General features: G+C 41.0%; 1 protein-coding gene across 4 annotated transcripts in view; it reads left to right on the plus strand.

Annotated features, from left to right (window-relative positions):
• USP34 (ubiquitin specific peptidase 34) overlaps positions 1-12,384 on the plus strand; it is a 258,244-nt gene that overhangs the window by 32,640 nt on the left and 213,220 nt on the right. For 3 of the 4 annotated variants that reach the window (XM_056126930.1, XM_056126939.1, XM_056126955.1), the window contains exon 3: positions 8,130-8,550. In XM_056126930.1, the coding sequence (XP_055982905.1) occupies positions 8,130-8,550 (421 nt within the window). Of the gene's footprint in view, positions 1-8,129; positions 8,551-9,377; positions 9,555-12,384 lie in introns of those variants that run through there. The other variant, XM_056126947.1, reaches the window with a different exon arrangement.

Here is a 12,384-nt window from a genome sequence, read left to right on the forward strand (position 1 = left end):
TGAGAATCGAACCCGGGTCTGCTGCCTATAAGGCAAACGCCCTACCCCACTATACTGTGGCTCCAGACCCCTCAGGTCTAAACTCTTGACTGAGCTTAGGGATCACTCATGGCAGGGCTGCAGAGACAATATGGGGCACCAGGGATCACTATGGTCAGCAGTTGTACTATCTCTTCATCCCTCTATATTTTATTTTATTTTAGGTCACACTTGACAGTGCTCAGCGCTTACTCTTGGTTTTATGCTCAGGGATCATTTGTGGTAGTGCTCAGGGAACCCCTATGGGGTGCAGAACATAGGTTGGCTGTGTGGAAGGCAAGCTCCCTTCTTGCTGTACTGTTGCTCCAGTTCCCCCCCCCCATACTTAATTTTTTTTATTACTATTTTGGACCAGAATATGTTCAGGGTTACGGTTAGGGACTATTCTCTATTTTTAGGATTGCTCTGATGGTGCTCAAACCAGGGTTTGGCCACATGTAAGACAGTGATTAAACCCTGTATTACCATTTTGGCTCAGGAGTTATGTTTTTTTTTTTTAATTTTTTGCATTTTGGGTCACACCTGGCGATGCACAGGGGTTACTCCTGGCTCTGCACTCAGGAGTTACTCATGGCGGTGCCCAGGGGACCATATGGGATGCTGGGAATCGAACCCAGTCGGCCGCATGCAAGGCAAATGCCCTACCCGCTGTGCTATCTCTCCAGCCCCAGGAGTTATGTTTTAAATTGGCATTGGTTATCAACAAATTTTCTAAGACGTAGGGATGTAGTCGTGTTAATTGGCCATTTATCAACGTTTAGTAAATCCATTTTACTGACTCATGCAGTCAATCAGTTTTTGTTTTTGAAAGGGTGGGGGGGGAGCACTTGGCAGTGCCCAGGGCTTACTCCTGCTTCTGCATTCTGGAATCTCTCTTGGTGGTAGGCTTGACGGACTATATGGTGTGCCTGGGATAGAACTGGCAGTGTGCAAAGCAAGCGCTCTACCCACTCAGGACCTCTTTTTTTTTTTTTAAACCCCCAGTTTGTTTTTTGTTTTTTATTTAGCCACACTTAGTAGTGCTCAGAGCTTATTCATGCCTCTGTAGGGATCACTCCTGATGGTGCTGGATAGGAGGACATGGATGGATGGCTGTATCCAGGGATAGAACCCAGGTTGGATGCATAAAGGGCAAGCACCTTAACCCTTGTACAGTGTCTTTAACCTTGCATTCATGGTTTTGTTTCTTAGATTTAAAAAAAAAAAAACCCTTTTCTTTTTTCTTTTTGGGTCACACCTGGAGATGCACAGGGATAACTCTTGCACTCAGGAATTACTCCTGGCCGTGCTCGGGGGACCATCTGGGATGCGGGGAATCGAACCTACCTGCTGTGCGATTGCTCTCGCCCCCACTCCCCGATTCTTTTAAAAGTTCAATAAAATTGCTTTATTTTGAGGAATTTATAGAAATACGAGAGAGAAAAGAGGAGTGAGAATGAGAGGAGAGAGGAAGGAGAGAGAGAGGAGACATAGAGGAAAGAAAAAGAAGAGAAAGATCTAGTGGAGAGGAGAGAGGAAGGAAGGAAATGCAAGTGCAGGGAGGAAGGGAAGAAGGGAGGGAAGGAACACGAACTTCTTAATTAAGGGGAGAAAACATCCAGAGAACATTTTTCAGACTGAGATTTGGGTCAGTGTATTTTAGATTTTTGTTGTGTTTTTGGATGGGGTGCCGGTATAGCACAGCGGTAGAGCATTTGCCTTGCACGCAGCCAACATGGCCGACCCGAGTTCGATTCCTCCGCCCCTCTCGGAGAGCCCGACAAGCTACCGAGAGTATCTTGCCCGCACGGCAGAGCCTGGCAAGCTCCTGTGATGTATTAGATATGCCAAACACAGTAACAACAAAGTTCTCCAATGGAGACGTTACTGGGCCCGCTTGAGCAAATTGATGATCATTGGGAGGGCCTTTACCTTTTACCTTTTGGATGGGGAGTGGGGTCATTGGGCCATACCAGGTGGTACTCAGGGCTTTCTTCTCTGGCTCTACAGTCAGGGATCACACTTGGGAACCATATGGGATGCTGGATATTGAACCTAGGTCTACTGTGTATAAGGCAAATGCCCTATCCACTGTACTCTCTCTCTTGCTCCTTCCTTATTCCTTTCATTTTTTAATTTTTATTTATTTTATTCCTTTTTTTTAAATTTTTTTTTAATTTTTGCTTTTTGGATCACACCTGGTGATTCTCAGGGCTGACTTCTGGCACAGCACTCAGGAGTTACTCCTGACGGTGCTCAGGGGACCATATGGGATGCTGGGAATCGAACCTGGGTCAGCCGCATGCAGCGCAAACGTCCTACCCACTGGTGCTATCTCTCCAGCCCCTATTTTATTCCTTTTAAGTTAAAACAATTTTTTTGGGGGGTGTGGGGCTGCAGCATACCCTGCAGTGCTCATGGGTTACTCCTGGCTCTACATTCAGGAATTGCTTGGCAGACCTTATGGGACTTATGCAACCCAGGTCTGCCGTTTGCAAAGCAAGCACCTACCGTCTGTACTATCACTGGCTCCTTAGTCCTTTTGAAATAATGTTAGAAACATTGTAAGCAGTGATCAGTGAACATGTTATATATGGGAGGTTGTGAATATATGTTCTCAGACACATGAGAATATTAGAGCTTATCAGAACAGTTTAATTTCGAACATTTATTGTAATGTTTTTTATTATGTTTTTTTCTGAGTAAAATTGGAAACTTGAAAATTAAGATTTTTGGGCCAAGGAGATGCTTCCTGTGCTAGAGTGCCTGTTTTGCATACAGGTGGCCTGGGTTAGATCCCTGGCGCTGCATGTTTACTCGAGTCCCTTGTTGAAATCTCTGGCAGAGTAAGCAGTTGTCCCTCAGCACCACCAGTTTTGATCTCCTCAAAACAATTCCCAAAGTACCAGTATGAGTGGTCACTGCCCCCACGACCTCCTTGCCCCCCAAATTCACTTGCCATCATTTTAACATGTCTGAGTTTCAGCTAGTTAAAATCATTTTTTCTATATTTTTTTGGCCAGTGTTCAGGGGTTAATTCTGACTTAGGAGCGATCCCTGGCTTGCTTAAGGGAACTATATGAGTTGCCAAAAATTTGAATCATAGTATGCAGCATGCAAATCACATATCTTTACCTTCTGTGTCATTCCTCTGGCCCCCAGCTGAATTTTTTTTTGTTTTTGCATCACCATGAGATACAGTTACAAAGTTGTTCATGAGCTGAATTTTTTTTTTTTCTCTTTGGGTCACACTCGGTGATGCACAGGAGTTACTCCTGGCTCTGTACTCAGGAATTACTCCTGGCAGTGCTCTGGGAACCATATGGGATGCTGGGAATTGAACCCGGGTCGGCCACGTGAAAGGCAAGTGCCCTATGCACTGTATTTTCACTCTGGCCCCCCTCATTCTTTATTAGTTTTGGGGCTACGCCCAGCGATGCTCAGGGATTACTCCTGGTTATGTTCTCAGGAATTACTCCTGGTAGTGCCCAGGAAACTATATCAGATTCTGGGGATTAAACCATATGGGGTGCTGAGGATTAACCTTTGTTGGCCACATACATGGCAAGTACCTTACTTTCTTTACCATCTCTCTGCACCACCCCCTATGTTTTCATATTTTCTTTTTAATTTTTGTTAAATGTAGGAGTACTGCTTTTTTTCCAGTTACTGATTAAGCTGACTGAAGCAGACATGAACTCCACATTTTTTTAAAAAATTTTTTATTGAATATTCGTGAGATAGACCTTTATAAATCTTCATGATTGGGTTTCAGTCATACAATGACCAAACACTCATCCCTCCATCAGTATACATTTCACACCACCAATGTCCCCCATTTCCCTCCCACTATCCCTTAACACCCCATCCCCCAACCTCATCCTACCTATTTTTGTGCATTATGGTTTGCAATACAGGCACAAAGAACTCATCGTGTTTGTTCAGTGCATTCAGTATTTTTATCAGAACAGTAAGGCTGGAGTAGCTTTTTAATTGGGTGGCAGCTTTGGGGTGTGGATATGACTGCTGTGGCTTCTGGAAGTACAGGGAGGTGGGGGAAGGTAGTAGTTCATCCCAACCCCAAGAAAGCCTGGAGATTTTGGTCACAAAACCTGTATACCCGAATAATCAGTAGTTTATATCTCGGTGAGGTCCGTCCTGCTATAGTGCAGTAAGGCTGGGGGCATGGTGGTGCTTTTGGATTGTGGGAACAAGCGACTACTAGGGGCTCTGCTTGGGTGGACACCAGGCTGACTTGTCCCTCGTCGATTTACCCTGAACTGTTCAGCCTTGCTCTCGGCCAGGATTAATTGTGGCTTCTGATCTCTTTGGAGATTTATTTATGAGTCTCTGAAGCAAGGCTGGTAGAAGAGCTTTCATGGTGGCTCTGGAGTTGGTTAGTGGGACTGACTGTCAGTGCTACCAGGAGTATAGGGAAATTGGGGAGAGGTAGCCGATCCTAGCTCTGAGAAAGCCTAGAGATTTCAGTCACAAAATCTGCATAACCAAATTTCCACCAGATTATATCTTGGTGAGGTCCATCCTGAAACGGCGGAGTCAGGATGGGGGTATGACAGCAATTTTCGATTGTGGAAGCAAGCGGCTGCTGGAGGACTCTGCTTGGGCGGGCACCAGGCTAATCCCTCCAACCCCCCTCTCCGATTTACCCTGTTCAGCCTTGTGCAGGTCCAAGATAACTGCAGCTTTTGATCTCTTAGGACATTTATTAATGGGTCTCTGAAGCAGGGCTGAAAAATGAGCCTGTATAGATGAGTCAGAAATGGTTTGTGTGCATAACTCCCACATAGCGAATTTTTGACTGTTTAATTTCTCAGGAAATTTGGTCCCAAGTTGTTGGGGTCCTGCTAGAGGCACAGTGGCATTTTGGGAGTATCAGGAATCCTGAAACACCATCAGGCTGCTGATGTACTTGCCCCTCAGGTACAGGTTCACCTGCTGGCAGCATCATATCTCCATTGTTTTCTTTTTAACATGAAATCTTTGCTTACAGGTTTTTTTTTTCCTTGGTCAAGTTACTCTGATACATTTGTATGATTTTACAGTGAAACTGTAATGCTTTGATAGTAATTTTGGTACTTAAATGAATGGTTAAATATATATGCATATCAGCTGTTTCATTTATACCTATATAAGTAATACACTTAATAATTCCTGCATATGTGATGACTGATGTATGATGGACTGGAGCCATACTTAGTGGGTAGGGAGGGTGTTTGCCTTACATGCCAGTAATCTAGTTCTATCCCCAGGATCCCATATGGTCTCCCGAGCCTCCCAGGGGTGATCCCTGAGTGCAGAGCCAGGAATAAGTTCTGAGCACTGCCAGGTTCTGCACCCCCCCCCCCCCAAAATAGAAAAGATGTATGAATGTGTAGAGGTCAGTATAACAAATGACCTTTCTTTCAAAATTATTAAATGATAATTTTATATTTTGTGAATTGTAAATGAGCCTTAGTGTTTTTGTTTTTGACCACACTCTGTGGTACTCAGGGTTTATTCCTGGCTGAGTACTCAGGGTGATCTTATTCCTGGAGGGGTTGGGGGGACTATATGGGATGCGTGGATCGACATCAGGTTGGCCATGTGCAGGGCAAATTCCATACCTATTGTACTATTTCTTAGGCCTCATTGGATTTCACCTTTTAGGAGGAAGAGTATTAGAACTTGTGGTTCTTTAAATCTGCTGCATCTACGAAATGAAGTTTTTTCTGAGTTATTTGTAATGGGGCTTTATTATTCTTTTTTAGAGTTGTTTGTTGATCTATTTGGACTATAATATAGATGTTTTTATTTGTTTTATTACTGGATACAAATTGTAATTAATAGTTGGTTAACTGATCATTGAATTTAATTATTGTAAACAAGTGCTTGTATGTATATAATTTACTTTCATTGATTCACTAGATCTTTTGGGTATCTGTACTATGCCAGGCATTATGCTACTAGCTGAGTAAGTCTAAGGGAACTAGATTTGTGTGTCATATATTACTCTTACTATGTTACTGTTTTAACTGGAATGTGTGTATATATATATATATAAAATATATACGTAATCTGTCAAATATGATAGGAACAAGTAGCCTTTAAGCTAAAAAAGTTTTGTGCATGTTTGGGCCACTCCCGATAATGCTCAGGTGTTAGTCCTGACTCTGCACTTAGGAATCATTCCTGGTAGTGCCTGGGATACATATGGGGTACTGGGAATTGAACCTAGGTCGACTGTTTACAAGGCAAATGCTTATCTGCTCTACTCTCTCTTTGGAGACCAAAATAAAAGTTGTGGGGGTAGGGAGGGGCACAGCCAGCTGTACTCAGGCTCTCTGCTTAGGCTTTCTACTCAGGGATTACTCCTCATGGGGCTCAGGGAACCATATATATAGTGTTGGGGATTGAGCCTGTTTTGCGCCTTGCAAGACAAGTGCCTAACACGCTGTACTCTCTCTCTGACCCCAAGCATATAATATTTATTTTTTTTCAATTCTTTCTTTTTCTTTGGAGGGGGTTGCACACTCAGGGATCACTCCTTATAGGGCTCAGGGGACCATATGGGCTGCTGGGGCTCAAACCTGGGTCGGATGCTGCAGGACACTCAACCCACTGTGCTATCTCTCTAGCCCAGCAAATAATTTTTTTAAATTTATTTTAATTTTTATTAGTTAGACACCATGAGGTACAGTTGTAGACTTACAAATTTTTGTGTTTGGGTTTCAGTTATACAATAATCGAGTACCCATCCCTCCACCAGTGCCCATTTTCCACCACCACTGATCCCAGTATCTCTCCTACCCCCCATCCCCCACTGTCCCACCCTGCCTCTGTGGCAGGGCATTCCCTTTTCTCTCTCTCCTTTTGGGTGCTGTGGTTTGCAAAAGAGGCATTGAGTGGCAATCATGTTTGGTCTATAGTCTACTTTCAGCATGCATCTCCCATCCTGGGAGAATCCTCCCAACACCCTTTATTTGGAGCTCCCTTTTCTATCTGAGCTGCCTTTTCCCCTAGCGTGTGCTGCTGGCTTCCAAGCTATGGAATAAACCTCCTGGTACTTATCTCTGCTATTGTTGGGTGTTAGTCTCCTATTTTGTTACATTATATTCTCCAGATGAATGCAGTCTTTCTTTGTCTGTCCCTCTCTTTCTGACTCATTTTTCTTAGCATCATACTTTCCATGTAGTACCACTTGTGTGTAAATTTCATGATTTCATCTTTTCTAACAGCTACATAGTACTCCATTGTGTAGATGTACCAAAGTTTCTTCAACCAGTCATCTGTTCTCGGGAACTCAGGTTTTTTTTTCAGATTCTGGCTATTGTAAACGGTGCTGCAATAAACAAACAAGTGCAGATGTCACTTCGAGTACCCATCCCTCCACCAGTGCCCATTTTCCACCACCACTGATCCCATATACTTTTTTGCCTCTCCAGGTTATATTCCCAGGAGTGGTATTCCAGCAAATAATTTTTAAACTAATGACTTTTACTAGTTGAAAAGCCACTTTTGCAAAGTAGTTTTACCCCACTAATAAAGTATTATATTTATATAGTTCTACTACTTAGGACTATCTGAACTACTGAAACATTACATGTTCAGTACTTAGAGAAGTAGTGATATACGTCATGGCTTTTGTTAAGTACTACTTTTCTACAGAAAAATAGAACATCCATAGAATGAGAGCTGTTTGCCTAACATTGGGGACTTGACTAACTGAAGTACTGTAGCTAGTTTTTAATTTTTTAAAATGTGATGATGGCTCTGTCTCATTTATTAATTTATTTTGGTTTTGGGGCCATACCTGGTGGTGCTCAGGGGTTACTTACGGCTCTACACTGAGGAATTACTCCTGGCAGTCCTCTGGGTACTATATGGGATGCTGGGGATTGAACTGGGTTGGCCAATTTTAAGGCTTGCACCCTATCTGCTATACTATTGCCCAGGCACCATGATGATGTGTTTTTAAATTAGGATGCTGTCGTGTAAGCAAGGAGGAAATAACTGGTCTATAGAGAAAATTAATATTTGTTTTCTTTTTTATTTAAATGTAATTGCCTTTCTAGGAAACACTAATTAATTAAATTTATTTTTCTGTATTATAGGCAATGTCTATGCTGCTTCAAGGAATATAAGCATTTGGAAATTTTTAACCAAGTAGTGTGTGCACTTATTAACTTAGTGATTGCTCAAGTTCAAGTGCTCCGGGACCAGCTTTGTAAACATTGTACTACTATTAACATAGATTCTACGTGGCAAGATGAGAATAATCAAGTGGAAGAGCCACTAAATATAGAAAGAGAATGTAATGAAGGAAGTAAAGAAAGACAAAAATCAATAGAAAAAAAATCACACTCTACAAGAATTTGTAATCTGACTGAGGAGGAATCTTCAAAGAGTTCCGATCCTTTTAGTTTGTGGAATACAGATGAGAAGGAAAAACTCTTACTATGTGTAGCAAAAATTTTTCAAATTCAGTTTCCTTTGTATACTGCTTACAAGCATAATACTCATCCAACAATAGAGGTATGTAAAAATAGGCATCGTGAATTTTAATAACACCATGTCATAATTATAATGGCAGTTCTCACATGAATAAGTATAAAGATGTTTTTGATGAAAAATTTAATAAAAGTAAAAATTGTATTAATAATTTAGTGTTATCCATACCATTTATGTACCAACTTGGATATCATTTGCTCAGTATTGCTGTTAAGGAAAGATTTATAAATTAAACTCAGAAAAATTGAACTACTATGATCTAAACATTTTGCCAGTGTTGATCTTTGCTCTGGTGACTGTGACTGTTTTATAATAGTAATAATTGTGGAAACAGAAGCATATAGAACTTTAAATGCCATTCTTAGAAACATTGATAATTTGAAATTTGCTTAATTGAGAACAAAAAACGTAACATTATTTTTAATTAGTTCTAATACTAGTTTCTTTTGTAAGATGCTTGACTTGTTTTGTTAATGATGTTTTACAAATCTCCAGTTACTACTTACTTAAGATTTATTTTGATAACTTTCAAAAATACATAATATGAACAGTTACGTGGTCATGTATTAGTGATTCAAAACAATAGCGATTATTTCTCGTGATTTCATGGATTGAATAGATTGGAGGTTTTCAATTGTTGACCCGCAAAATGAGGCTGGTCTGCAGGTTTAGTTTGAAAACCACCTGACTAGGCAGTCCCTTTGCTGATTTTTCATGGCTTTACCAGAGCATTTGCACTTACTTATGGATATGAAGGTCTAAATAGTTTCACTAATGTCTTGACAGTTGGTGTGTGTTTTTGTTGATGGTTTCTTAAGATTTTTTCCACGTGGCTTCTTATTCTCCACTAGGGTCGACTGGCTTTTTCACGTGGTAGGTTTAGCATTGATTCTGGAAGGCACAAAGGGGAAGCTCTAAGGCCTCTTAAATTCCTGTTTCTGAAACCACATTCTGTTGGTTGAAGCATTTCACAAGGGCTGCCCAGGTTCAAAGGGGGTATAAAGTTGACTCTGTCTCTGGGAGGACAGGTAAAGTTTTATTTTAAACTTTATTACTGCTTTTATTTTGGTAGTTCCAGGATTCAGACTCAGACACATATGTAGTTTAACACTGAGCCATTTTCCTACCCTCATTTTAAATTTAAGACTTCTTTTGGTTTGGTATTTGGGTCACACCCAGTGGTGCCTGGGAGCTACTCCTGGCTCTGTGGTTCAGGAGTCCCTCCTGGTGGTGTTCAGCTAACCTTATGTGGTACTAGGAATTGAACTCTGGGGTTGACTGTACTCAAGGCAAATGTTGTAATCCCCAGTATTACCTCTCTCTGATGTCTGTCACTCATTTTAAACTTTTTGTTAGTTTTTAGGGCACACCTGGCAATGCTCAGGGGTTAGTCTTGACTCTGCACTCAGGAATTACTCCTGGCAGTACTTGGGGGACCATTGGGGATCTTTTGGATTGAACCCAGGTCAGCTGTGTATAAGATAAATGTCCTACCACTGTATTATCGCTCTGGCCCCACTCATTTTAAACTTTAGGGTATTGATCTTCAACCACTGGTCCACAGAAGTGCTGGTCAACAGGTGTAGAAAGGGTGAATGCATTTCCTAACTATCCTGGGATGGTAATTAAATTCACACATGCCTTTGGAAAAAAAATCTGCCTATATTCTTTTCTCTCTCTCTCTCTCTTTTTTTTTTTTTTTTTTTTTGCTATTTTATTGACTTTTGGACCACATTTGGCTGTGTTCAGGACTTCTGGCTCTGTGTTCAGTATCACTCCAGAAGATGCTGTGCTGTCTCTTTGGCCAACTGTGCCTGTTTTCTCTAGCTTATTCTATAACCTTTGTATTGACTTGTGTACACTGTTTCTTCATTAAAAAAATAATAACCAAAAAATAACCCTTTTGAAATCCATTGAATATTTTCTTATTAGCTGTTTCTGCATAAGGGACTAGAGCGATATGATAGCACAGTGGTTAGAGCACTTGCCTTAAATGCGGTTGACCTTGGTTCTATCCCTAACACTCATGGTTCTCTGAGTGCTGCCAGGAGTGATTCCTGAGTACAGAGACAGGAATAAGCTTTCAGTATCACTGACTGAGGTCCCCAAACAAAAAAGTTTCTGCATAAGACTTAAATGAGATATTCTGTGTTCTAGAATTCTTATCTTCCCATGTAGAAACATATTTAAAGATTTTCGGACATAAGATACTAAACGTTATTTTAAAAGGTCATCTTGAGGCCAGAGCGATAGTACTGTATTTCGGTCATTTGTTTTGCACGTGAGTGACATGAGTTCAAATCCCCAGTAACTCATATCTCCCCCTGAGCACATCCAGGAGTAATTTCTGAGTACAGAGCTAGGAGTAACCTCTGGGCATTGCCATGTGTGGCCCCCAAACTTAGAATCATCTCAGTTCTTTAATGGGGGGTCGCTGGGGTTTTGGGGCCACAAATTGTGGTACTTGGGGAAACTTCTAGATTTGGGGACAGACCCAGTAGCCTCCATTTAAGGCATATTCCTGATCTCAGAACACTTTTTTTTATCAAAGGGAATCCATTATTTCAATTTGGAAAATTTAGGAACATCATGTAGATTGTGTTTTGATATATTAAATTGTTAATTGAAAGATATTCCAAATAGTGTGGCTAGGTTAGTTGTTAGATTCATGCAATGTTTTAATGTTCCTGAAAAATACAATCCCATTAAACAATTTCTTAGCATATTTAGTACTGCTGTGGTTCCATTGCTGTTTTGTACCTAAAATCAGTTTGTGTTGTGGACATTTTTAAAAAATTTTTCAAAAATGTTTATCGTGTAAATATAGTCACCATATTCTAAACTTTTTATTTTTTTTTGGTTTTGGGGACAACCCAGCAGTGCTCAGGGGTTATTTACTCCTGGCTATGTTTGGGGGGCCATATGGGATGCCAGGGATTGAATGTGGGTTAACCACATGCAATGCAAATGCCCTACCCACTGACTATCACTCCAGTCAATCTACACATTTTCTTATGCATGTTTGTTTATTCCATGTATTATTTTCTTGATAGCAATAGTTTTCATAAGGTCTTTTAAGGTAAAATTCTAAAATAAAAATCATATAAAATTATTTTATATACACCTATATTCTTACAGTATTCTATGTAAGGATATTTTATTGTAATCTCTTTATACAGAAGGTATATATGTTCTTTTTTCTTTTGGGGCCATACTTGGTAGTACTCGGGGCTTAATCTTGGCAGTGCTCAGGGGCTTCAGTCACCTGCTTTCAAGGCAAGCAATCTGCCTTCTCTCTGGCCCTGTATGTTCTACTTTTTAAAAAGATTTTTAGTTTGTTTGGTTTGTTTGATGTGTGTGGCTTTTTTTTTGTTTTTTTTTGGTTCATGCCTAGGGCATTTGCCTTGCTCGCAGCTGGCCCGACTGAGCTGGGTTCGATTCCTCCGCCCCTCTCGGAGACCCCGGCAAGCTGGCAAGAGTATGTCGCCCGTATGTTGCCTGCATGGCAAAACGTGACATATTTAATATGCCAAACACAGTAACAACAAGTCTCACGATGGAGACGTTTCTGTGCCTGCTTGAGCAAATTGATGAACAATGGGAGGACTGTGACCGTGAATCCCAAGACTTACTCCTAGCTCTGATTTCAGGAATTACTCCTGATGATGCATGGAGGACACCATATGGGATGCCACAAACCGAATCTGAGTTGGGCATGTTCAGGGCAAGTGCCTTACCCACTGTCCTATCTCTCCAGCCCTTATATGTTCTGTTTTATTACTATTTTTTCATTTTAGGGCTACAGTCAGTAGTACTCAAGGCTTACTCTTGGGTTTGTGCTCAGGGATCACTTCTGGT

This window comes from Sorex fumeus, unplaced genomic scaffold, assembly GCF_029834395.1.
Source record: "Sorex fumeus unplaced genomic scaffold, SorFum_2.1 ptg000006l, whole genome shotgun sequence".
Classification (NCBI taxonomy): Eukaryota; Metazoa; Chordata; class Mammalia; order Eulipotyphla; family Soricidae; genus Sorex; species Sorex fumeus.